Source organism: Elephas maximus, chromosome 20, assembly GCF_024166365.1.
Source record: "Elephas maximus indicus isolate mEleMax1 chromosome 20, mEleMax1 primary haplotype, whole genome shotgun sequence".
In the NCBI taxonomy this organism is placed as follows: domain Eukaryota; kingdom Metazoa; phylum Chordata; class Mammalia; order Proboscidea; family Elephantidae; genus Elephas; species Elephas maximus.
In genome coordinates, this window is record NC_064838.1 from 41,384,502 (window position 1) to 41,408,797 (window position 24,296).

The 24,296-nt window shown below is 46.0% G+C and overlaps 1 protein-coding gene across 1 annotated transcript in view; it reads right to left on the reverse strand.

The window, feature by feature from the left end:
- Positions 1-3,790: 3,790 nt before the first annotated feature.
- RAB43 (RAB43, member RAS oncogene family) overlaps positions 3,791-24,296 on the reverse strand; it is a 44,527-nt gene continuing 24,021 nt past the window's right edge. The window contains exons 2-3 of the mRNA XM_049863150.1: positions 7,934-8,117; positions 3,791-7,560 (exon numbers count right to left, since the gene is read on the reverse strand). Of these exons, the coding sequence (XP_049719107.1) occupies positions 7,310-7,560; positions 7,934-8,117 (435 nt within the window). The 3' untranslated portion in view covers positions 3,791-7,309. The remainder of the gene's footprint in view (positions 7,561-7,933; positions 8,118-24,296) is intronic.

The window sequence follows — 24,296 nt, forward strand, 5'->3', positions numbered from 1 at the left end:
AGCACCAGATAACTAAGACAATTTAGAAAAAATAATAATATAATTTGAGATGGTGAAAACTTTCTAGAGACAGGTGGTGGTGATGAGTACATTACACAGTTTTGTGAAATGTACTTAATGCCACTGAATCGTACACTTAAAAATGGTTAAATAGTAAATTTTATGTTATATTTATTTTACCACACGTTAAAAATGCACTACTTAAAAAAAATTAATCTAAGAAATCTCTGTAAGCTCCTTTAGCCAAAGACAATTACTATCAACACATTGGTGTTTTAGGTGTGTATGTATTTTTTATACATAAGCTTTCTTTTTTCATCTCTAGTTCTACCCTGTCCTATAGGGTCGCTATGAGTCGGAATCGACTTGACGGCAGTGAGTTTTTTAGCTCCGGAAAGAATACATGCTCATTGAAAGGCAACTCATATAAAGAAGCAGAGGGCCAGAGTCAGGCATACGTGCATCACCCAGAGGCGGAGCTGCGGTATTTCCTCCTGAGGTCTTTCTCTGTAAAGCTGTATGTGGTTCAGATCACAACCAGACATTTTTATTTCAAATTTTTTTTCTAAATGGAAATAGCTGTATTGGTTTTCCGGATTATATATAAGCAATGCATGATTGTTATGAATTTTGTCCCCCAAATATATGTGTTGAAATCCTAACCCATGTACCTGAAAATAAAACCCTGTTTGGAAGTAGGATTTTTCTTTTGATATGTTAGTGATGTCATACCAGAGTGTACAGGCCCTGCGGCTGTCGAGTAGAAGCTGACTCATAGCAACCCTATAAGATAAAGTAGAACTGCCCCATAGGGCTTCCAAGGAGAGGCTGGTGGATTCAAACTGCTGACCTTTTGGTTAGCAGCTGAGCTCTTAACCACTGCGCCACCAGGGCTCCATACCAGAGTATAGCAGATCCTAAACCTAACCATTTCTGAGTTCTAAAAAGAGAAAAATAAAGGCAGATTACACACATGGGGCGGGGTGAGGGGGTGAGGAGACAGACACCTTGAAACACCAAGAGGTGTTATTCTCAGAGATGTCCATTTAGAACCGTGTCCTTTTTGTCAAATCTAAATCAGGGTCCCCTTACTAAAAAAAAAAAAAAAATTGCCATTGAGTTGATTCTGACTCATAGCAAGCCCATAGGACAGAGTCCAGCTGCTCCATAGGGTTTCCAAGGAGCAGCTGGTAGATTCAAACTGCCAAACTTTTGGTTAGTAGCTGAGCTCTTAACCGCTGTGCCACCAGTGCTCCTTAGGAATACTCAATGTTCATTCTCGGGATTTCACGTGGTTAAGGCACAGACTAAGGAGCCCTGGTGGCTCAATGGATAAGCACTCAGCTGTTAACCAAAAAGTTGGCAGTTCAAATTCACCAGTGGCTCTAAAGAGGAAATACTTGGCTATTTGCTCTGTCAAGATAACAGCCTAGAAAACCCTGTGGGCAGTTCTACTTTGTCACATGGGGTGGCTCTAAGTCAAAATTGACTCAATGGTAAAAAGATCAAATCAAACCCAGTGCCATCAAGTCAAATCTGACTCATAGCGACCCTGCAGGACAGAGTAGAACTGCCCCATAGCGTTTCCAAAGTGCACCTGGTGGACTCGAACTGCTGCTGACCCTTTGGTTAGCAGCGGTAGCACTTAACCACTACGCCACCAGGGTTTCTGACTCAATGGCACACAACAACAAATAAGGAAGCACAGAATGCCTGGGGTCATATCTTATCTCTGCCACTTGCTAGATGTGTGGTTTGGGGAAAAGCACTTAAACTCTTGTGAATTCACGTAAAGTGCTTAGAACAATATAAGCCCTTAGTCACATCTCAGTAAATATCAGCCTCCATCATCTCGGGTGGCTGTACCATCATTCTGATAGAAGTTTGAAGGTCCTAAACATGAAAACTGAAAACCTGGTGGCGCAGCGGTTAAGCATTTGGCTGCTAACCAAAAGGTCAGCAGTTTGGATCCACCAGCCACTCTATGGAAACCCTATGGGGCAGTTCTCCTCTGTCCTGTAGGGTCACTATGAGTCAGAATCAACTCAACAGCAACAGGTTTGGTTTTTGGTTTAAACATGTAAACTGGGCAGCCTTCACCCAAGTGTCTACTGACTCCTGACGATGCCATCATATTTTGGGTCTGTCTGTGGGTTTGTATCTTCTCTGATGAAAGAGTTTACAGCTTATAGAGAGATCCAGTGCAGTGTGAGGATCGCTTTTGTGTGGCCTTTCTAGCCATGGTCTTCTAACTCCCACCCAAGTGATTGGGCAGGACCATGCAAATAGGGTAATTGTAGCCCACCAAAGGGATTAGTCAGTTTTGCTATCCTGCTGGGCTTGAAATGAGCCACCCCAGAGGGGGGAAATAGAGCATTCCACTGCCACCAAGGAAGAACAGCCAGGAGTGGATAGTGCACCCTTTAGACCAGTGGTCCCTGTGCGGAGAAACTCCTGGACCTGGAAGTCAGCTCCTTCTGACTAGCACACAGACCCTCAAACTCCTAAAGTAATGGAGGTCCACGATACTGCAGATGCAATTGTTATTATGCTAATGAATGAATATCTTTGAATTTTATATGACAGGAAACTCCCTTGTCTGCAGCTTGATCCCTGGGCTAACTACTGAAGTTATGGTTGCATTCGGCTGTGAGGTCCGGAGTCCCAGAAATAGCCGGCTGTCCTGCTGTCCCAAGAGCTCCCAGAACTCAGCCCCAGAGTGTGGGGAAGGGGTAGGGGGCTGGATTCAAACCCCAGGCTCCACCTCAGAGCTTAGATGGGGGCAGACTCAAACCTCCCCAAAGCCTCCATGGCCGCAGCTGAGAACAGGCCAGGACCACGCCTCACAGATCAGGGCCTCAAACATGGATGTGTGACAACCTCCCGTCACAGAGGCACAGGAACACAAGGGAGCCCAAACCTCACAGCTGAGCTGGCTCTTCCCTCCCAGGGGCAGCACAGGGCAGTGCTAGCCAGGGCACCCACGCTCTGGGGGTCCCGGGAGCTCAGAGTCAGACCTTTGGGCTGGGGCTCCATACAGGTTATATGAATGGGGTTCCTGGCCTGCAGATGATGGCATGCACAAGGGGCCCGGTCTGGTCAGAGAATTGCCATGTGCAGGGGCTAAAGGTGGCCAGTTCTCTTTAAGGAGACTGATAGCAGCAGGGAGCCCTGGAGAGGTTCTGAGCAAGGGAGCAGTGACCTAGTAGGTGTGTGATTTGCTGTGGAGCCCAGTGGCTGGACAAGGCCAGGAGGAGGCAGCAAGGCCCAGGAGAGAGGTGGGGACTGGGAGCGGGGTGGAGAGGAGGGAGAGAGAGGAAGTGGGGTGGTGAGGAAGGGATTGAAGAGCCTCAGAGTCCCGTGAGGCTGCGGGATCTGTAGAGGGGTCAGGAGGGGAGGGCCCCCAGCAAGCGCCTGGCAGTATGTGCAGGGAGGAGGGAAGGGTCGAGGCTGGAGGCAGGGCAGGTCAGGCCAGGTCCTCTCTGGAACCTAGGATCCTGCCTGGGACCTGGCTTCATGGAGGTCTAAGGAACAAACTTGGTGAGTGCTCAGAGCAAGTGCTTTCTAGGGCTCAGCCTCGGTCTCTTGTTTCTAAAGCCCAGGACCAAGCCTGCTATCTCTGAGTTTGCCCCGGGGTCAGGCAGTCCCATGGTGTGGTCGGGGGCATCGAGGGCCACCAAGACAGCCTGACACCATCTGAGCCTCTGGGGGCATGTAGGATGACCAGGCTCAGGCCCAGTGACAGGTTTTCCTTCCAAGGGACCCACGTGCTAAGGGGCTGCCCTTCATTTAGATGAGAGCAGAAGTCAAGTAACAGGCCCGCCTTCCTTCCCCAGGAAGCTGGTCAGCAAGTGCCTGGGCCTGCGGGCCCTCAATGGGGGGCCCGCAAGCCTTGCTCATCCACTGGGCAAGTACCACAAGCGCCAGGGACAGCTGGATGCAGGGGATGGGGAGGGGCTCCCTGGCCCAGCCTTCAACTTTAAGAGCCCCCCACCCAGGGTCTCTTGAAGCTTCCCAGGGTGCAAGTGGGGGAATCTGCATCCTCCTGAGGGTACCAGGCCCAGGGTAGGGGTCACAGTCCCAGTAAGGGGCAGATCTGGGTGACAGTGGTTGTTGGTGACACCCATCCTGTCGATTTCTTAGAACAGAGCCTTCAGGCGGGGCAGTCCTCCTGACCTCTTCTCCTTCTCCTTGAAAGAGGAAGCAGCCAGCAGGGTTCCAGGTAGTGCTCCATGATCTCTGCCCAGAGGCCCCCCTCTTAGTGACCAGACCCCAGAGAATTTTGGCTGACCATGGAACCATGGGCCTCCTGGGGCACGGACAAACCTTGACTGAGCACCAACTGTGCCTGGGTGATTCTATGAACTGGTGTGTAGCAGTGAGCAAACCAGGGTCAGCCTCATGGGGCTCAGACCCTGACCTGGAATAGCCATTCTGCTTCATAGTGGCTGTAAGGCTCAGGCAAGGAAATCAGCCTCCAGGCCTCAGTTTGCTCACTGTACAAAGCAGGGCTAGTGACCCCTCCCTCAAAGAGTTGTAAGAAAAGCGTGAACGATGCTGGGCCAGATGCCCTAGCAATCACCAAACCATACCCTAGAACCCCTATCCCCTACACAAGCCTTTTATTTTCCAATTAAGGGAGCCCGGGGCCCTGAGAGGTGCTGCGACTTGCCTGGGGTCATACAGGTGTCCCTGGCAGAGATGGGACCACCCAAGCTTGTTCCTGTCTCGTAGGCACAGGCTGCTTCTCTGCCCCACAGTCTGAGTGGGGTCTGGGTGAGAGCAGGTCTCAGCAGGGCTCAAAGGCAGGCCTGGAGACGCCCAGGGCCTGGAGACGCCATAGTGGGGACCAGCTAGGCAGGTGAAACCATCTGTGAGGATGTGGTCACCTGGGCCGGCCCTGGGCTCAAAGGTGAGAGAACCAGTCTGGTGTCATTGGCTCATTACAGAAATCTGTTTAATGGTTTAGGAATGTGTACACTCTGGCTCTGCTAAGTTTCCAAAAAGGCAACTTTTCCATGTCTTAAAAAATAGATTTGATATAAAGATTCATATATTCATAAATAGGTAACATGAAAAATTTCCCAAATGCAAATGGCATCCCCCCACCCCCAAGAGTCCAGGTTTGACAGTGGGCAGAGGCCAGGCTGGTGGGGCTGGCCCCTGGCAGCCCTCTTGGGGAAGAGTAACTGAATTCAATATGAATTAGGAGCTTCTCCAGCTCCACACCTGCTGGGGCCTGTGTCCTTGGAGTCAAAACCCCCTTCTGGGAGGACAGAGATCCACCTCTCTAGTTGGGAGCTGCCAAGAATTCAACACCTTTAGGAGTCTGGACTTCAAGTTCTTGTCCTGCCCTAGGCTCCCACTGTGAGTGTAAAACACCAGTCTCCTTCCTGTTCTTTAAGCCCTGTCACCTGGCCCTAACCAGGCCTCAGGTGGCCCTTCTCCCATGGCCTGGTGGCTGCCAGGACACCTCCTGGCCTCCCCACCCCTGCACCTACCCCAGCCCCCGTCTCTGCCCCTGACCACACCTGCTCCTGCTCTTAGGCAGTTTATAAACAAAGGAAGAGATTAAACTGTTCTCCTCTTGCCCCAGAGGCCCTGGGCTGCTGGGAGAGGGCCAAGCCTGCCGGGGGAAGGAAACAGGCTGGGTTGTTCTCACACTTCCTTATTTTCTCTTACTGCAGTCCAGTCCCTGTCTGACAGTGAGGGCCCTGCCTGGGGGGTACTACAGAGGCCAGCCAGCACCCCACATGCAGTCAACCCACCGAGGGGCCTGAGCCCCTTCTTAACATCATTTGTTTCTGAGGTCAGACAGGAGGGAGGGGAAGAGTGCTTCCACTGGGAGCCTGCAGGAAATGGCTTCAGCCCGGCCCCAAGGGATACCACCAGGCCAAGGGATGGGGGAAAGGACTCCTGCTTGAGAGGGTATATGGGCAAGGGACAGAGCCAGGGATGGGGCAGCTCTCCTCAGAAGTATGTCCAGCCAGGCCATTTGTGGGATCCTAAATGACACAAATAAAAGGGCAGGGTTGGCAAGTTGGGGAAGGGAGGAAGGGCTTGGGGAAGATAAACTGAGTTGGCATGGAGAGAAGACACTCATAGGGGACAGGAAGTGCCGGATAGAAGCTGAGGCGGAGCTGTGGAGGCCTTGGGCACCTGTATGGGATACAGACCGCTTCGGAGGGCCCTAGGGCACCTCAGGAGGTGTTAAAGCAAGGGAGGCAGGACCTCCAGCACTGCCACTCTGAGAGAAGCCCCCCAGTTCGGGTGGAGGCAGCTAAGGGCGAAAGGGCCAAGGGGGTGAAAATGGCCAGACCAAGTACAGCCAGGGTCTCACCTTTTTTGTCTGGGAAACACAGAAGCTAGGCTGGGTCCAGTGGGGGAACCGGCGCCTCTGAACACAGCAGGAAGGATTCTGGCACCTGGGGTCTGACTGGGTGACTTAAGGGTCCCTCTAAGACCTGAGCCTCAGGGAGGCAAGGTTTTACTTCCATCTGAAATGTTCACTTTCCTATCTCATTCCCCGCATCCCAGGTTCCTGCAAGCCAGTGCTGAAGAATTAACTGGTTTTGCAATCTGAGTGGCAAAACTCTGGGCCCTAGCTAGAAGACAGACCCCACTGGGCTGTGGTCATGACCCCACACTTGGTGCCAGAGAAAATGAGAAGCTCCTCTGGACATCAAAGCACATAGGAGGTGGTGTATAAGGCAGTAAGCCAGGCCCCAAGGAGGTGTCTGGGAACCGAGAGCTGGCAGTGAAGAAAGGAAGAAGGTCCCTCAGCTGGGTGTTGAGGCTGCTCCAGGGCAGTGACCCACGGGACAGCCTGTTGGTCTGGTTGCCGAATAACTCTTGTTGTCTGCTGCTACACACTGGGGCCCTGGAGTGACCTGAAGACCCAGGTCACCAGCCGCATCCCTAGAAAGCAGCTACCTGCTGCCACAGCTGCAGCAAATGCAAGATATGAAATGCTCAGGAGTAGATGTGGAGGAGGGGCCACTTCTGGATCCCCCAACTGCTGTTCACATTGGCAGCTCAGGCCAGTCCTGGAATGTGAAGACACTGAGGGAAGGCCTTGGGCAGCAGGCTGGGTCCACAGTGACCAGCAGCCCCTGCAAGAGGTTTCTTGCTTCTTCCTTCCTCAAAGGCCGATTTCCTGCCCACATGCAGGTCATGGGAGGGGTAGTTCCAGGATCTCTCTAGCCACTCTAGAACCACCGGTGCCCTGGAGGGTTAGCTCGGGGCTTGGTTTGGCAGGCCAGAGAGAGACAGAGGTGGGGAGGCCCGGCCTGTGTGCCCGGCACCCCAGTCAGCACCCACAGCCCCAGCTCTCGCTGATGTCCTTGCTGTCCAGCTGGATGTGGTCGGTGCTCTTCTCACTGAACATGGGGCCTCCGTGCCGCATGATGAGCTCCGTGGCCACCCGCAGGAAGGCCTCCTCAACGTTGCTCGAGTCCTTGGCCGACGTCTCGATGGCACACAAGATATCGTAGTGCTCAGCCAGGCTCTGTGCCTCGGCCAGTGGGACCTCCCGGAGCTCGCCAAGGTCCGACTTGTTCCCTGCAGAGAAAGGCCAGGTGCAGCTTGGTGAGGCCCACAGGTGTAGGGCAAGCCTGTCCTGAGACCCACAGCATTCCCACCCCTCTCTGCCAGATATAAGTAAGCACAGCTGTGTAAGAGGAAGTCACTGCTTAGGGGGCACTGAGCTTCTGTTAAGGGTGATGAAAAAACCTGAAAACAGATAGAGGTGATAGTTACACAACATGGTGAATGTAATTAATGTCATTGAATTGTACACACAAAAATGACTGAAATGGCAAATGCTTTGGTATACATATTTTACCACAAAAAAATAGAGACAGGACTCATGGTCCCAAGGAACTCTCCCAACCTCAGTGCCCCACGCTACTGCCTCTAATCTCTCCAAACTCACCAATCAGCAGCTGTACGATGTTGGAACCCGCATACTTCCTCACATCCTCAATCCAGTTAGGCACTGACAAGAAGGAGCTCCTCTTAGTAATGTCATAAGCAAGGATGGCTCCGTTCGCACTGCGGTAATAACTCTGGGTGATCGTGCGGAACCTCTCCTGGCCAGCCGTGTCCCAAATCTGCAGCTAAAGGAAAGAGGAGGCCTCTGGTGAACTTGGCAATGTGGCCCAACACAGGAGACAGGAAGACCAATCCCACAAACCCAAACCCAAAGCAGTAGTTCCACTGGGTAGGCCACCAGCCCAGCACCTTGGTGGTAATCACATAGGAGAGGCTAGAAGGTAGACAGAGAGAGGGAAAGCCTTCCGAGACCCTAGAGAGCAACTCAGTGGCCAAACTTTGAGGAGAGAAGGAGGACCTAAAGGGAAGGTGGGCAGCCCTTGTCCCTACCCTCTAAAATCCTCAGGGAAAGGCCAGGGCAGTGGGAGGGATGAAAAGAGATGTATTCTGAACTACAGCAGAAGAGGGCCTGACCAGGGGTCCTTTGTGTGTTCTCATTATCTCCTAAACACGGGGCTAGATGCTCTCCACCTGTCTAGTAAGCTGGCTCCAAGCCAGCTATTATGTTGTGCTGTGTCCAGGTGCAGGTCCCTCCCCCTCTTTGGGCCTGTAAAATGTACCACTATACGTGGTAGTATGTAAGAGCTCCTCCAGCATTTGGGTTCTCTAATTCTAAAAAAAAAAAAAAGACCAACAAATCTAAATTGGAGCAGATCTTCAGAAGGCTCTGGGAGCAACTTCCAGCTATGGCAGAATAATTGGTAGTAGACCAGTCCTCCCTCCGTAAACAATCATAAAACTGGAGAAAAATATATGAAGCTTCTGTTTTCAAAATGTAGACAAGTAGTTTAAAAATGTAATCCCTGAAAGAAGCAAAACCCGTGAAATGAGCCTCATGATTACCACAACTCTCTACCTGGGTACAGTTTCCTGACCATGGGACAGTGGGCTAAAACCAAGCAGAGCACCAAGTTGAGGAGACAGAGATCAGAGTCTGAAGCAGCTGGAATGAAGTACCATGCAGAGGGAGGTCCAAAAGTCTATGTGGGGGTCCCTGTTGAGTCCTTGACTGACAACTAGCCTATACACGCACAGAATAAGACTACTAATGTCTTAGCAAGGAGTGGCTCTGACAGGTTTCAGAGCAGACTAGAGATAAAGACTAAGTAGTGCTGGGGTAAGAAGAAGTCATCGGTCCTGCAAAATTCTATCATGTGATCTCCAGCATCATTCCTATCACCAGGGCCATATTTTCCACCTGATCCTTCTACTTTGTTTCCAACTTTCACATTCCGGTCACCAGTAATTATCAATGCATCCTGATTGCATGTTCGATCAATTTCAGACTACATAAGTTGGTAAAAATCTTCAATTTCTTCATCATTGGCCTTAGTGGTTGGTGCTCAATATCATCAGTCAGAACAAGGTCAGGAGCTGACGACAGAACAGATCATCAATTGTTTGTATGCAAATTCAAGTTGGAACTGAAGAAAATTAGAACAAGTCCATGAGAGCCAAAGTACAAATTTGAGAATATCCCATGTGAATTTAGAAACCATCTCAAGAATAGATTTGCCACGCTGAATACTAATGACTGAAGACCAGACGAGTTGTGGAATAACATCATAGACATCTTACAAGAAGAAAGTAAGAGATCATTAAAAAGACAGGAAAGAAAGAAAATACCAAAGTGGATGTCAGAAGAGACTCTGAAACTGGCTCTTAAATGTCGAGTAGCTAAAGCAAAAGGAAGAAACGATGACGCGAAAGAGCTGAACAGAAGATTTCAAAGGGTGGGTTCGGAAGACAAAGTAAAGTATTATAATGACATGTGCAAAGACCTGGAGATAGAAAACCAAAAGGGAAGAATACACTCAGCATTTCTCGAGCTGAAAGAACTGAAGAAAAAATTCTAAGTCTCGAGTTGCGATACTGAAGGATTCTACAGGGAAAATATTAAACGACACAGGAAGCATCAAAAGAAGATAGAAGGAATACACAGAGTCACTATACCAAAAAGAATTGGTCGACGTCCAGTCATTTCAGGAGGTAGCATAAGATCAGGAACCAATGGTACTGAAGGAAGAAGTCCAAGCTGCACTGAAGGCACTGGCAAAAAACAAGCCTCCAGGAATTGACAGAATACCAACAAATGGATATAGAGCTGGAGGTGCTCACTCAACTATGCCGAGAAATTTGGAAGACAGCTACCTGGCAACTGATTGGAAGAGATCCATATTTATGCCTATTCCCAAAAAAGATGATCCAACTGAATGTGGAAATTATCAATTTCATTAGTATCACATGCAAGTAAAATTTTGCTGAAGATCATTCAAGAGCAGCTAAAGCAGTACATTGACAGAAAACTGCCAAAAATTCAAGCCAGATTCAGAGGAGGATGTGGAACCAGGGATATCATTGCTGATGTCAGATGGCTCCTGGCTGAAAGCAGAGAATACCAGAAAGATGTTTACCTGTGTTTTATTGACTACGCAAAGGCATTCAACGGTGTGGATCCTAACAAATTATGGATAACATTGCAAAGAACGGGAATTCCAGAACACTTAATTGTGCTCATAAGGAACCTGTACATAGATCAAGAGGCAGTTATTTGAACAGAACAAGGGGATACTGCATGGTTTAAAGTCAGGAAAGGTGTGCGTCAGGGTTGTATCCTTTCAACATACCCATACAATCTGTATGCTGAGCAAATAATCCGAGAAGCTGGACTATATGAAGAAGAAAGCAGCATCAAGATTGGAAGGAGACTCATTAACAACCTGCGTTACGCAGGTGACACAACCTTGCTTGCTGAAAGTGAGGAGGACTTGAAGCACTTAATAATGAAGAGCAAAGACCACAGCCTTCAGTGTGGGTTACACCTCAACCTAAAGAAAACAAAAATCTTCATAACAAGCCGCATGATGATAAATGAAGAAAAGACTGAAGTTGTCAAGGATGTCATTTTACTTGGCTCCACAATCAACACCCACGGAAGCAGCAGGCAAGAGATTAAAAGATGCATTGCATTGGGCAAATGTGCTGCAAAAGACTCTTTAAAGCATTCAAAAGCAAAGATGTCACCTTGAAGACTAAGGAGAGCCTGACCCAAGCCATGGTGTTTTCAACTGCCTCACATATATGCAAAAGCTGGATGACCAATAAGGAAGACCGAAGAAGAACTGACACCTCTGAATTGTGATGTTGGAGAAGAATATTGAATATACCATTGACTGCCGAAAGAACGAACAAATCTATCTTGGAAGAAGTACAACCAGAATGCTCCTTAGAGGCAAGGATGGCGAGACAACATCTCACATACTTTGGACATGTTATCAGGAGGGATCAGCCCCTGAAGAAGTACATCACACTTGGTAGGGCAGAGGGTCAGTGAAGGAGAGGAAGACCCTCAGTGAGACGGACTGACACAGTGACTGCAACAATGGGCTCAAGCACAGCAAGGATTGTGAGGATGGCACAGGACCAGGCAGTGTTTTTGTTCTGTTGTACATAGGGTCACTGAGTTGGAATTGACTTGCTGGCACCTAACAACAACAACAAAGTGCTCGGGGATGCTGAAGTTCCTACATAGTCACAGTGAAAAAGTCTCATTAATACCTTGTTAACACTCCAGATACTGAGCTGGGATGTCAGAAAGGCTGTGCCCTATAAGTTAGGGCCATGCCTAGAGTAACACCTCCCCAGATCTGCCCTAAACCAAACAAAAAACCAAACCTACTGTCATCGAGTTAATTCTGACTCATAGCAATCCTACAGGACAGAGCAGAACTGCCCCATAGAGTTTCCAAGGAGCAGATGGTAGACTCAAACTGCCAACTTTTTGCTTAGCAGCCATAGCTAGCTATTAACCACTGCACCACCAATGCTCTCTCTACAAGGTATAAACTGCAATTTCCAATATACGAATAAAATTTACTAAACCTGCAAACAGAAAAATATAATCCACAGATAAGGAAAAAAGTAGTCAATAGAAATTGGTGCCAAAATGGCCCAGATACGGGATTTAGCAGAAAAAGACTTTAAAGCAGCTATTTAAAATATGTTCAGAGAAATAAAGTAAAATATGTTGAAAGAATTAAAGGAAAATATAACAATGAGCGGACAGGTGGGAAATTTCAGCAGAGAAATGGAAACTATAAAAAAAAGAGTGGAAATTCTAAAACTGAAAAGTACAATAAGTGAAGTGAAAAATTCAGTGGATGAGCTTAACAGCAGATTGGAATGGCAAAAAACAAAAACCTAAAAAAGTCAGTGAAATTTAAGAAAAATCAACAGAAATTATTCAGTCTGAAGATCAAAGAGAAAAGTCAAAAAAATTGAAAAAAAATGAAGACAGTCACAGATGTCTGGGGGACAACATCAAATAGTCTCATATTTATATAACTGCAGTCCCAGGAGAAGATGGTGCAAATGGGGCAAAAAAAAAAAAAAAGTATTTGAGGAATTAAGTGGCTGAAATGTTTCCAAATTTCATGAAAAATATTAACTTAATGACCCAAGAAGCTCAGGAAACCCCAAGCAAAAGGAATGCAAAGTAAACCATACCATGGCAGATCACAGCCAAACTGATGAAAACTGAAGATTAAAAAAAAAAATCTTGAAAGCAGTCACAGAAAAAAGATATATTGAGAACAACAATACAAATGACAAATAACTTTTCATCAGAAATAATGGAGGCCAGAGACGATAATGAAAGTGCTGGGAGGTGGTAGGGGGAAGTGCTGAAAGAAAACACTTTCAACACCAAAGTCTATACCTAGCAAAAATATCCTTCAAAAATGAGGGTATTTCTAATTTCAAAAAAACAAAGATTTTTCAAATAAATGAAGGTAGAGAGAATCTCACTGCAAGACCTGCACTACAAGAAATGCTAAAAGATATTCTCCAGGCTGAAGGGTAATGATACTAGATGAAAACTCAGATCTACAAAAGGAACAAGAAGCACCAGCAATAGTAAATAGCTGATAAATATAAAATATTATTTTCTTTCTTCTTGTAATTTCCTTATAAGACAACTGACTCCAAAAGTATAAACAATGACTGTAAGGTGGGGTTTATAACATATTAGAAATAAAAAATATAACAACAATAGCACAAAGGGTAAGTTGGCCAGATAAATTATACTGTTGTAAGGTTACTAGTGAAATGGGAGTGTAAAGTGTCACATGTGAAATGGAAGTGTTAAGCATCAGGTGTGAAGTATGAAGTGGTACAATATTGACTCTAAACAGATGTTATAAGTTAAGAATACATATTGTTAGCCCCATAGCAACTGGTGAAAAAAAATATATATAAACCAATAGAGGAAATAGAATGGTATCCCAAAAAGTTTCCAAAAACAAAGAAAAAAAAAAAAAAGTGGGAAAGGAAAAAAAGCTGAAGCAACTAGCAAATGGTAGGCTTAAACTCAACCATGTTCAGCAATTTACATTAAATATAAATGGACTAAACACTCCAATTAAAAGGCATAGGTTGTGAGGTCTTAAAAGCTTGTGATGGCCATCAAGGTACAACTGATCTCTATTCATGTGGAGCAACAGAGGAAGGAGAATCAGGAATAGGAGGAGGGAATGGGATATGTGGCTAGTTGCTTCCACGAACAACTGTCTCCTTTGCCATGAGACCTGAAGAACTGGATAGTGCCTGGCTACCGTTACTGAACATTTTGATCAAAGATTCTATAGAAGAATCCTGATCAAAACAGGGAAAAATGCCAAATAGAATTTCAAATCGTCATGTAATCCAGACTTTCTAGAGCCACTGAGGCTGGATGAACCCCCGAAACTAGTGCCCTGAGACAATCCTTAAACCTTAAACTAAAAATATCCCCTGAGGTCTTCTTTAAACAAAATAGTTTAGCTTAATTAGTAAAGAATGTCTGCCTTGAGCACTGCGCTCTTTCAAAGAACTATCTATATGGGATCAAAGTGACAATTGAAAGGTTAGGTAAGAAGCTTGGGGGAGGGGTGAGCTTATGTTAATGGGGGAGAAACAATTCAGAAAAGGAGGGTGAGAACTGGTTATACAACTTGGAGAATGTAAACAATGTCACTGAACTGTACATGTAGGAATTGTTGAATTGGTGTGCTTTGTTGCGTATATTATATTTTCAACAACAATATAAAGGAAAAAAGGCATAGGTTATAAGACTGAAAAAAAAAAAAAAGCAACACCAAACTATATGCTGTCTGAGATGCACTTTAAATATATAGACACAAATAGGTAGAAAGTAAAAGAATGAAAAAAATATATATTGTACAAAAAGTAAGATTAAGAAAGTATTGGATTGGTAGCTATAGTAATATCAGACAATGTAGACCTCCAAATAAAGTATTACAAAAGGTAAAAAGACATTTTATAGTGATAAAAGGGGTAATTCATCAGAAAGACATACAGGACAGAGTAGAACTGTCCCATAGGGTTTCCAAGGAGTGGCTGGTAGATTCAAACTGCCAGCCTTTTGGTTAGCAGCGAAGTTCTTAACCACTGCACCACCACAGCTCCAGAAAGACATAACAATACTAAATATGTATGCACCTAATAACAGATTTTTAAATCTCATGACATAAAAACTCACATAACTAAAAGGAACAAGTCCACAATCATAGTCGAGGATTTTAATATCCCTCTCTCAGTGACTGATAGAGCTAGTAAACAAAAAAATAAATAAATAAGTCATTATGGATATGGAATATCTAAACAACACTACTGACACAATTGACATTTCCAGAACACTACACTCAGTGCTACAGAAGACTACATTTCTTTCAAGTGAACATGGAATAGTCACCAAGATAAACCAAATGCTGGACCATAAGTTTTAAAAGACTGAGTTCTTATGGAATACTCTAACCACAAAACAATATTAAAGAGAAATCAGGAAAGCTCTGGCAGTGACTTCTTCAAGAGTATGGAAATGAGAAAAAAATATATGGGGAGGAGTTATTCCAAGTGGGGGAGACTTTGGAGATGAATTAACAGTAAATACATAGAAACCTAAGCAAAAACAAGATGATTATTATTGCCAGGAAAAACTAGAGGAAAACAAGAAATGGAAATGTAAATAATTACTAACCATATGCATTTATACAAACCGAAAAACCCGTTGCCGTCGAGTCGATTCCGACTCATAGTGACGCTATAGGGCAGAGTAGAACTGCCCCATAGAGTTTCCAAGAAGCACCTGGTGGATTTGAACTGCTCACCTCTTGGTTAGCAGCTGTAGCACTTAACCACTACGCCACCAGGGTTTCCACATTTATACAATCATTCAAAAAGTACCTGCTGAGAATTTACTATGAGTTGGAATCAACTCAAAGGCAATGGGTTTTTTGGTTTGGCTAGGTACTGGAGATACCAGAGTTGAGCAAAACAGATGCAAATTCCTGTCCTCAAGAAGCTTACAATAAATATAGAGCATCCTTTTTTTTTTAGATAATGGTAAGAGATAAGAAGGGAAAAAACCAAGCAGGGGAAAAAGACATAAAGTTCTGGGGAGGAGTGAGATCTTAGATAGGATGACCACAGATGGCCTCACTGAGACAACTCTTGAGTAAAAATTTGAATAAAGTGAGGAAGTTAGCCCTATAGATGTCTGAGAGACTAGCATTCCAGGGAAAAAAAAAAAAGGTCCAAGTCCAAAGGTCCAAGGCAGAAATGTGACTGGTACATTCAAAGAAGGCAATGAGATCAGTGTGAATGATCAGAGTAAAAGGGGAGAGAGTAACAAGGGATGATGACATAAGAGAAGCATCAGGGGGGCAGGTCATGTAGCACCTTACAGATCACAGTAAGACCTTCTGCATTCACACTGAGTGAGATGGGAAGCCACTGGAGTTTTGAGCAAAACAGATTTACTTTTTAACAGGATCATGCAGCTGGCTGTATTGAGAACAGTCAAAAAGAGAGCAAGGACAGAAACGGGGACACCAATTAGGAGGTGTCATGGATTGAATTGTGTCCCCCCAAAAGTATGTGTCAACTTGGTTAGGACATGATTTCCAGTATTGTATGGTTGTCCTCCATTTGTGATTGTAATTTTATGCTAAAGAGGATTAGGGTGGGATTATAACACCACCCTTACTCAGGTCACCTCCCTGATCTAATGTAAAGGGAGTTTCCCTGGGGTGTGGCCTGCACCACCTTTTATCTCTCAAGACATAAAAGGAAAGGGAAGCAAGTACAGAGTTGGGGACCTCATACCACCAAGAAAGCAGCACCAGGAGCAGAGTGTGTCCTTTGGACCTGGGGTTCCTGCACCTAAGAAGCTCCTTGACCAGGGGAAGATTGATGTCAGGGAATCTTCCTCCAGGGCCAACAGAGAGAAGGCTGTCCCCTGGAGCTGACACCTGAATTTGGACTTAACGTACTAGACTGTGAGACAACAAATTTCTCTTTGTTGAAGCCATCCACTTGTGGTATTTCTGTTGTAGCAGCACTAGATGACTAAGACAGGAGGCTACTGCCATAACCCAGGTAAAAGACGGGGAAGTGATGAAATTCCAGATATATTTTGAAAATAGAGCTGATTGGAACTTAATGATCTCATCAATATTACAACTAAACTCTATTGGGAGGATGCAAAGTATGCATGTGTGTGATGGGGGCCAGTGTAGTGCTAAGCCAGCTAGTTAAACCCTCATCTTCCAAAGTGGGAAGTCAGTAAGATTATGCCCGTAACTGGAAAAAAAAAAAAAAAAGTAAATCATACCAACTAAAAAGAGTTAGAAGTGGCTGCCCCTGGAAGGTGGGGCTGGGGATATCAGGAGACCGTTTTGCACTAAGTCTCCTAGAACCAATTGACTCTTCAACCGTCTAACTCTTTAACTATGTAACTCTTTATAAATCTAACTTCAATAAAAATAAAAACTAAATTTAAAACCAACAAGATAACTATAAAATGATTAAGGTATCGACTGGTGAAATTTCGGCAGTAATGGAGGAGATCTTTTTGGAAAGTAGACCCCTCCCATACCGATAATATTCTTATCCTATTCCCCTAAATTGGAGGAAGGGAAGGAAAAAAAGAAGAGTCAGTGTTTTAGAGCCCAACAGGCCTGAGATCATAAACCATTTCTAGCACTTTTTTCCAGTTTTGTGTCTTTGGGCTAAGACTTAGTTCAGTTTTTCACCTGTGGAAAAAAAAATGTGCTGTAGGGTCAAATGATAGAGCCAATGTGTGCAGTGTTTAGCGCACAGAAGGTGCTTGATAAATACATCTACTTAGCAATATTTATCAAGCGATTATGACTTTGTGGCTAGCGTCTTTAATAACAATAATTGAGAAATTAGATTATACTAATATATGCTTTAATGCTAAGTAGAATATATAAAGCCCAAAAGAAAAATGTGTTGGGCTGTGTGCATGGGTCATTCCTTTGTTCATTCAGCATGTACTGGGCTCCTGCCATGTCACAGACCCTGTTGTAGGATCTGGGGATAGAGCAGGGAGTAAAACAAATATAGAGCTCACATCCTAGTAAGCTGGACAGACAAGAAAAATGCAAACTGGATACTTCGTGACAATGAGCACAAAGAATAAAGATAATGGGAGAGATTCCTTGGGTTGAAGGAAGGGGGCTACTTGACCTAGGGAGGTCAGGGAAGGCCTTTCTGAGTAGGTGATATTTGAGCTGAGGCCTGAGGATGAGGAGCCAATCATAGGGCAGTGCTCAGGCAGCGTGAACACTGCAGAAAACATCTGAGCTGTCTGAGAATGACTGGAAGGTAGTGAAGAAGATGGATGGAAGGAGATGGAGTTAGACAGGTAGGCTAGAACAGAGCGTGCAGGATCTTACAGGCCAAGGTATTGAGTGTGGATTTTCTCTTTATTGCAATGGGAAGCCATTGGAGATTGTCTGAAGCAGGGAAATATGTGTCAGACACCTGTTTTAGGCCACCTCACATATCTTATCCGTCACCGTGTACCCCAGGCATGGCTGCAGCAACCAGCCTCATGTAGCATAACCTGGCAGCACCTCGCTGGGCCAGGCAGGCCTCTCCTGCCTTGAAGCTTCTCTCAGATCTTCAGGCAGGAGGCTTGTGGGAACCAGTCTGCACTCATGTATTCACGACCCAGAAGACTGAAGGGTTACCTCCCTGGTGATCAACCCTTGACCAATGGTGGGGAGAGGATGTAGAACCAGTGGAAAAATGCTCTCCTCTGCCACCCCTGGGGGACAGTTTTGAGACACATCCTACATACTAAGTACCTCAGAAAGTCCCTTTCTTCCCAGTTTCACTCTCACCAGCCCCCCTCCCCCCACCCCGTCTATTCTCTGGGATACTTCCCCAAACAAATGACCAGTATCCAAGCTCTTGCCCCAGGCTCTGGGTTCCAGGGGAAGCCCAAGCCAAGACAAGATCAGCTCTGACCTATGCTTTTAAAATGCCACTGTGGGTGGTGAATGGTCAGTCCTGTCAGGGGTCTCAGAGAAGGCTTTGTATGTGAGGCTCAACCACTTGACTCGAACACCCTTTAAGTTCCACAAACCAAAAAAAACAAACTCATTGCCATGGAGTCGATTCGGACTTATAGCAACCCTATGGGACAGAGAAGAACTGCCCCACAGGGTTTCCAAGGAGTGGCTGGTGGATTTGAACTTCCAACCTTTCAGTTAGCAGCTGAACACTTAACCACTGAGCCACCAGGGTCCCAAGTTCCACAAAAGGAGAGAAATGCCAATCTCCAGAGCTGGCCTCTTTCCCAGAGTGTAGACGCTCCACCTCCCCCACTACCTACCCCAGGCATCTAAGCACAGCCTGCTCTGCCAAAGCCCCAAGGCTGCCATTATGCAGGGCCCCAAGGGAGGCTGGGTGAAAAGTTTAATGAGTCTGATCAGGCAATGTTAGCTTCTTAAGAAACAGGTAGTTGAGGAAGGCATGCTGACTAGACATAGCAACCAGGAATCACTCTGAACTATGTATCAAAAAGGACAGTCCTTGTCTCAGCATCACACAAGCCAGGGCAGAGTCCACCCCACGGATCCCGTGGGTGTCCCGGGGTAAATGTCACCGGCACTGTGAGTCACCTCACTTATTCCTCACAAAGAGACCAGAAGCCCAATGTCACAAACGAGAAACAAAGGCTTGGAAGGGCGCAGTGGCTTGTCCAAGGGACCTGAATGCATAATCCTCAATTCATGCCCATCTGCCTTTCAGCAGAGGCTGGACAATCAGGAAATCATGGGTCCTCAAAACTATCTAGATCAGTATTTTTACCAATAAGGATCTTTTAACTTTATCTTCCATGGCCCCCACATTTTGAAAGATGGAGTCAACCAGGCTGCATTTGCTAAGTATAGTCTATACACGATCATGGTTTCTGCTTAGCACGGACAGATTCCAATCAGCATTCAATACTCCAGAATTATCATAAGGTTCCTAATATCTGAAGTTGTTTTATCATACTCACTTTTCCCCAGGTGGAATCTAGTTGGCCTCCAGTAAACATTTGTCAAATGACTGAAAAAAAGTCAGAGTCACGGTAGTGATGACAGAACTGACAATTAAGACATGCACAAGACAGAGAAGAGCTTGAGTAGGAGTCTGAAGGTTGACAGAGAGGTCAGTCAGAAAGAGAACCAAGAAAGTAGTATCTTACTGAAGCCAGGAAAGGCAGTGAATAAGGGAGCAGTCAGGGCCAAATACTGCTGACATCAAGATGAAGCCTGGATATTTTCATTACTTTAAGAACAACAAAGTCACTGGTAAGCTTGTTTGCCTGTGGCTCAGAAGGACTCATAAGGAGACAGCAAGGATGGAACTATCATTCTCCATACAGGTCGAATGGAGATGGCGGCCATGAACCTTTGTGAAAGCCAGTGGTTGACTGTCCCTATATGTTACCCAGGGCCCTTGGTTTTAGTAAGGGGGGAAAAATGCACATGCACTGGGCACACCACATGGTATCAAGAAATACTGTGCAGTGGCAAAAAAGACTTCCCTTAGTGACAATATGGAATGATCTCCAAAATACACTATACCACTAAGTGAAACAATAAAGTACATGTGAGACTGGAGTGTGTGCTAGCAAGCATGCAGAGAAGGGAGGGATGGGAATTAAATAATATAAATGGCTTGTCTATGCAGAGACAGTTTCTGGCAGGATATACTGTATATGTAATTGGGAAAATGGATTATTTCCAGAAAGGCAGCTGAGTAAGTGGGGTGGAAGGGCGACTTTTGAACCCTCAGACTACCCACTCAAATTAGAAATTAAATGTGTTTTTCTCTCCTTTTTTAAATTTATAAGTTTCAATCGCCCCAATAATTAGCTACTATACCCCAAACCAAAGAGAAACACAATATTTTACCTTGCCAGGCTCAAAGACAGCAACGTGCTAATAGCCCTGAACAGTCAGGACTCTCACGTACCTGAATGAGTAAAAGTGGTTACATCAAAGAACAATGAATAAATCAATCAGTGAGTGAATAAATAAGGTACTTCTTTTTTCTCAGTTTACACATCTGTCATGGATTGAATTGTGTCCCCCCAAAAATGTCTGTCAACTTGGTTAGGCCATGATTTCCAGTATTGTGTGGTTGTCCTCCATTTTGTGTTTGTAATTTTATGCTAAAGAGGATTAGGGTGGGATTGTAACACCACCCTTACTCAGGTCACCTCCCTGATCTAATGTAAAGGGAGTTTCCCTGGGGTGTCGCCTGCACCACCTTTTATCTCTCAAGAGATGTAAGGAAAGGGAAGCATACAGAGTTGGGGACCTCATACCACCAAGAAAGCAGCACCGGGAGCAGAGCATGTCCTTTGGACCTGGGGTCCCTATACCTGAGAAGCTCCTCAACCAGGGGAAGATTAAGGACAAAGACCTTCCTCCAGAGCCCACAGAGACAGAAAGCCTTCCCCTGGAGCCGATGCCCTGAATTTCGGCTTGTAACCTACAAGACTGTGAGAAAATTAATTTCTTTTTGTAAAAGCCATCCACATGTGGTAGTTCTGTAATGGCAGCAACTAGATGACTAAGACACCATCTTTTTCTTAAGTTGAGGAAACTTTCATATAACTCCACAATCCCTTTCACCTCCTCCTGATGGTAAAATTGCTCACAGATCTGGTCTAAGCTCCAGGCTCTTTATTTTCCTCACCACTTGGTCCTTCCTCCAATCTCCATCTGTATCTACACCCAGCAGCCCCTCGCTGACACCGGGCTAGGTGTATCCACACTAGCTATACACCACTTCAAGAAGGCTGTGCCAGTGCCAATGACTAACCAAAGGTTAGGCTACTAGGACTCCACAACTCAGTTCCAGCTCCTCTCTCAAACATGCCATCCACCAGAGCCATCCACTGGAAGGTCACCAATGACAGGCCCTCAGACAGACACCATCTTCTACTCTCATCCCTTCTAAATGTACCATCTACTCTGCCAGGCACAGGGAGGCAGTCCCCAGAAGTGCACTAAGACTCCCCACTGCATCTGTCTCTGAGGTTCTTCTCTCCTCCACACTCCCCCCACCTCCACCACTGCCACCCTCGCCTTTCACCAGGATGATTACAAGTCCTCAACTCGTCTCCAGGCTGCCACCCTTGAACACCTAGAGTCCATGCTCCACACGGCAGCCAATGCCCATCTTCTAAGACATTATTAAGATCTTGCAACTCCTCTGCTCTTACCCTGGTGTGGCATCCCCTGAGTCCTTATGATTCGGGCCTAAAGGACCCCACATGCTCTGATTCTATCTGCTACCACTTTCCCCTCACCCACTTCACTTGGGCGCTGTTGGCTTCCTTGCTGTGCCTTGGGAACTCCAAGGTCTCTATATCAAGGCCTTTACCCTGATGTTCCCTCTAGCTGAAATGGTCTCCCAGGCCTTCCCAGGGGTCCCTCCCTCGCTTTATTCCAATCTGTATTCAAATGTCACTTCCACTTGAAGCTAAGGCCTACGCCTCAATCACCCGTGTATTTCTGTTTCTTATCTAACCCCCTACCCCAAGCCCCTTGCTTAACTACTTCATTGGCCTGTTTTATGAAAAAATACCACATGGGAGCCACTTGGTCCAACAACACACTGACCCCCATTTCCTAATCCCCATCACACATACACACACACACACACACACTTTTTAATTTTTACTGTCTCTCCCTCATAGGCTTCCATGAGGGCAGGGGCTGTGTCTGTATGCTGTTCTGCTACGTTCCCATCACCACTACAGTGCCTGGCCTGTAGAAACCTGTTGCCATGGAGTCGAGAACGTGCTCAATAAATCAATGTTGAATGAATGAGTGCTGTTTCTACCCATGGAGCCTGTTACCCTGCCCCACCTGGGCTCCATGTATTAAACTAACCACTGAATAATTTGCATACTGTTGAGGGTAAGGGAGTTTTTCACTACCCACAATATATAATCAGCCTTAAACTACCCAGAACATCTGCCAATTGAAACCACCAGCCCAGCCCCTGACTTCTCCACCCACCGGAAGTTTTCTGCCTACACTCTCATTTGACAAACCAACAGGGGACTTCGTATCACAAATCAAGTCCTCCCACGATTCTCCCTCCCAACTGTCACATCACTAGCTTCTCAAACCTTTCCCAGTCAGGCTGTTTTGTCTTACAACCGACCTGTGTGAAAAATTCTCTAGGCTGTTTATATTTGGAGTGCAGGCCAGAGCATGCTGGACACAGAGGGCATGGGTGAGGCCAGCTGGGACAGAAAAGGGCACCTAGAGCTTCAGCAGGGTCCTTTGAGTTTCAAATGGGGTGGGGTGGAGTGGAGTGGGGGTGTCAAGGCAGGAAGAGTTCCAGTCCTACGTTTCAGGCCCTTCTTTATCCTGGAGAAGCCTTTCCCTTGACCATGGGAGGACTCAGGTCCACTGATCACCTCATCTGTGAAGCAGTCTCAGACCTAGCAACTTCTAAGCCCCATACCTAGGAACTCCCAGTTCACTTTGTCCCTGTGTCTCCACACTGTGATGGGATATTAGTATTCTTGTTATTGGGTCCTTTTTCTAGGATTACTACATTTGAAACAGGCTGCTCAGCCATATTGAAAACCCCAATCTACACCCCTTCCCCCCCTCTTTGTCTTGCTAACCACAAGCTTGTTATGAGCAACATTTTTCAGGAAGTCACAGCAGGTAGTGGCTCCACCCCCTGAACTAGCCACCTGGAAGCATGCGCAGATTGAAGAAATCACATCCTTCAACTGACCGCCCCCCCCCTCCAAATATGGGGATGGCAGGGCTAAGGGCAGACAGTTGTGGGTACCAAACCCGACCCCCGAGGCCACTGGAAATAAAAAGCTCCCCAGTCCCCTTAGTCGGCGAGCACGTGGCCTTATGGTCACTAGACCCCACGCACTCCTTGTACACGCACACAATAAACTTGTCACTTTCTGTTTCCATTGCAATCGGTGTCCATCTTATTTCAATTGGCTGATAAGACAGGACAAGAACCCGAGTGGCGTTCGGTTACACATTCATCCTAACCTATAGTGAATTCCCACCTATTCTTCAGGACCCCAGTTAAAAGTCATCTCCTCTGCATAGTTTTCCTAACACCACAGGCCTGTGGCCCAATCCCCAGCAGAATTATTCTTTCTTTCATGTTTTCATGATCCTTAATTCTTGCCTCTATAACAACACACATCACAGAATATTAATTATCCACTTCCAAGTCAAAAGTCCCAAACTAAGATGCCTTTGGGGCCAGGCAGGGAACATAATACACAGAGAAAAGGAGGTCCGGACAAATTCCATAAACAAGCAAACCATCACTCTGTAGGCCAAACACAGTGGGCTTTAGAATGGGAACGAGCTGAATGAGGGCTGCCAAAGTGTGACTCCTGGTTTACGCATCTCCTTCTTGTCATCAAGAATGGGCTCGAAGGGAGAGCCCAACTTACTTCTCTTTCTACCACCCACAGCTAGCACAGTGCCTGGCACATTGGAGGCCCTCAACAAATAATCAGTTGAAAGCAGGTCTTGACAGTCAGGCTAGTGCAGAGAGATAAAAGAAAGGCAGCAAGGCTGAAAAGGTGCTTTCCAGGGATTCACAATCAATGGTCTTATGGAGTAAACTCCTATTTGCCCCAGTGGGGAATCAATTGTGCTTACTAGGTTAAAAGCACTGTTGCCAATTCAGGTTGAGAACCTGTGTCAAGCACCGTCCCTCCCAATGGAAACAAAAGAAGATCTCATTTTAACAGACTTCCTCCTGAGTAAAGAAGCAGGCAATGGAAATTTCTTTGCTTCTACATATTAAAAAAGGACATTGGAAAAGTTAGTTCTCAGGACAAGCTCTTAAAACCGGTCAGAATGACC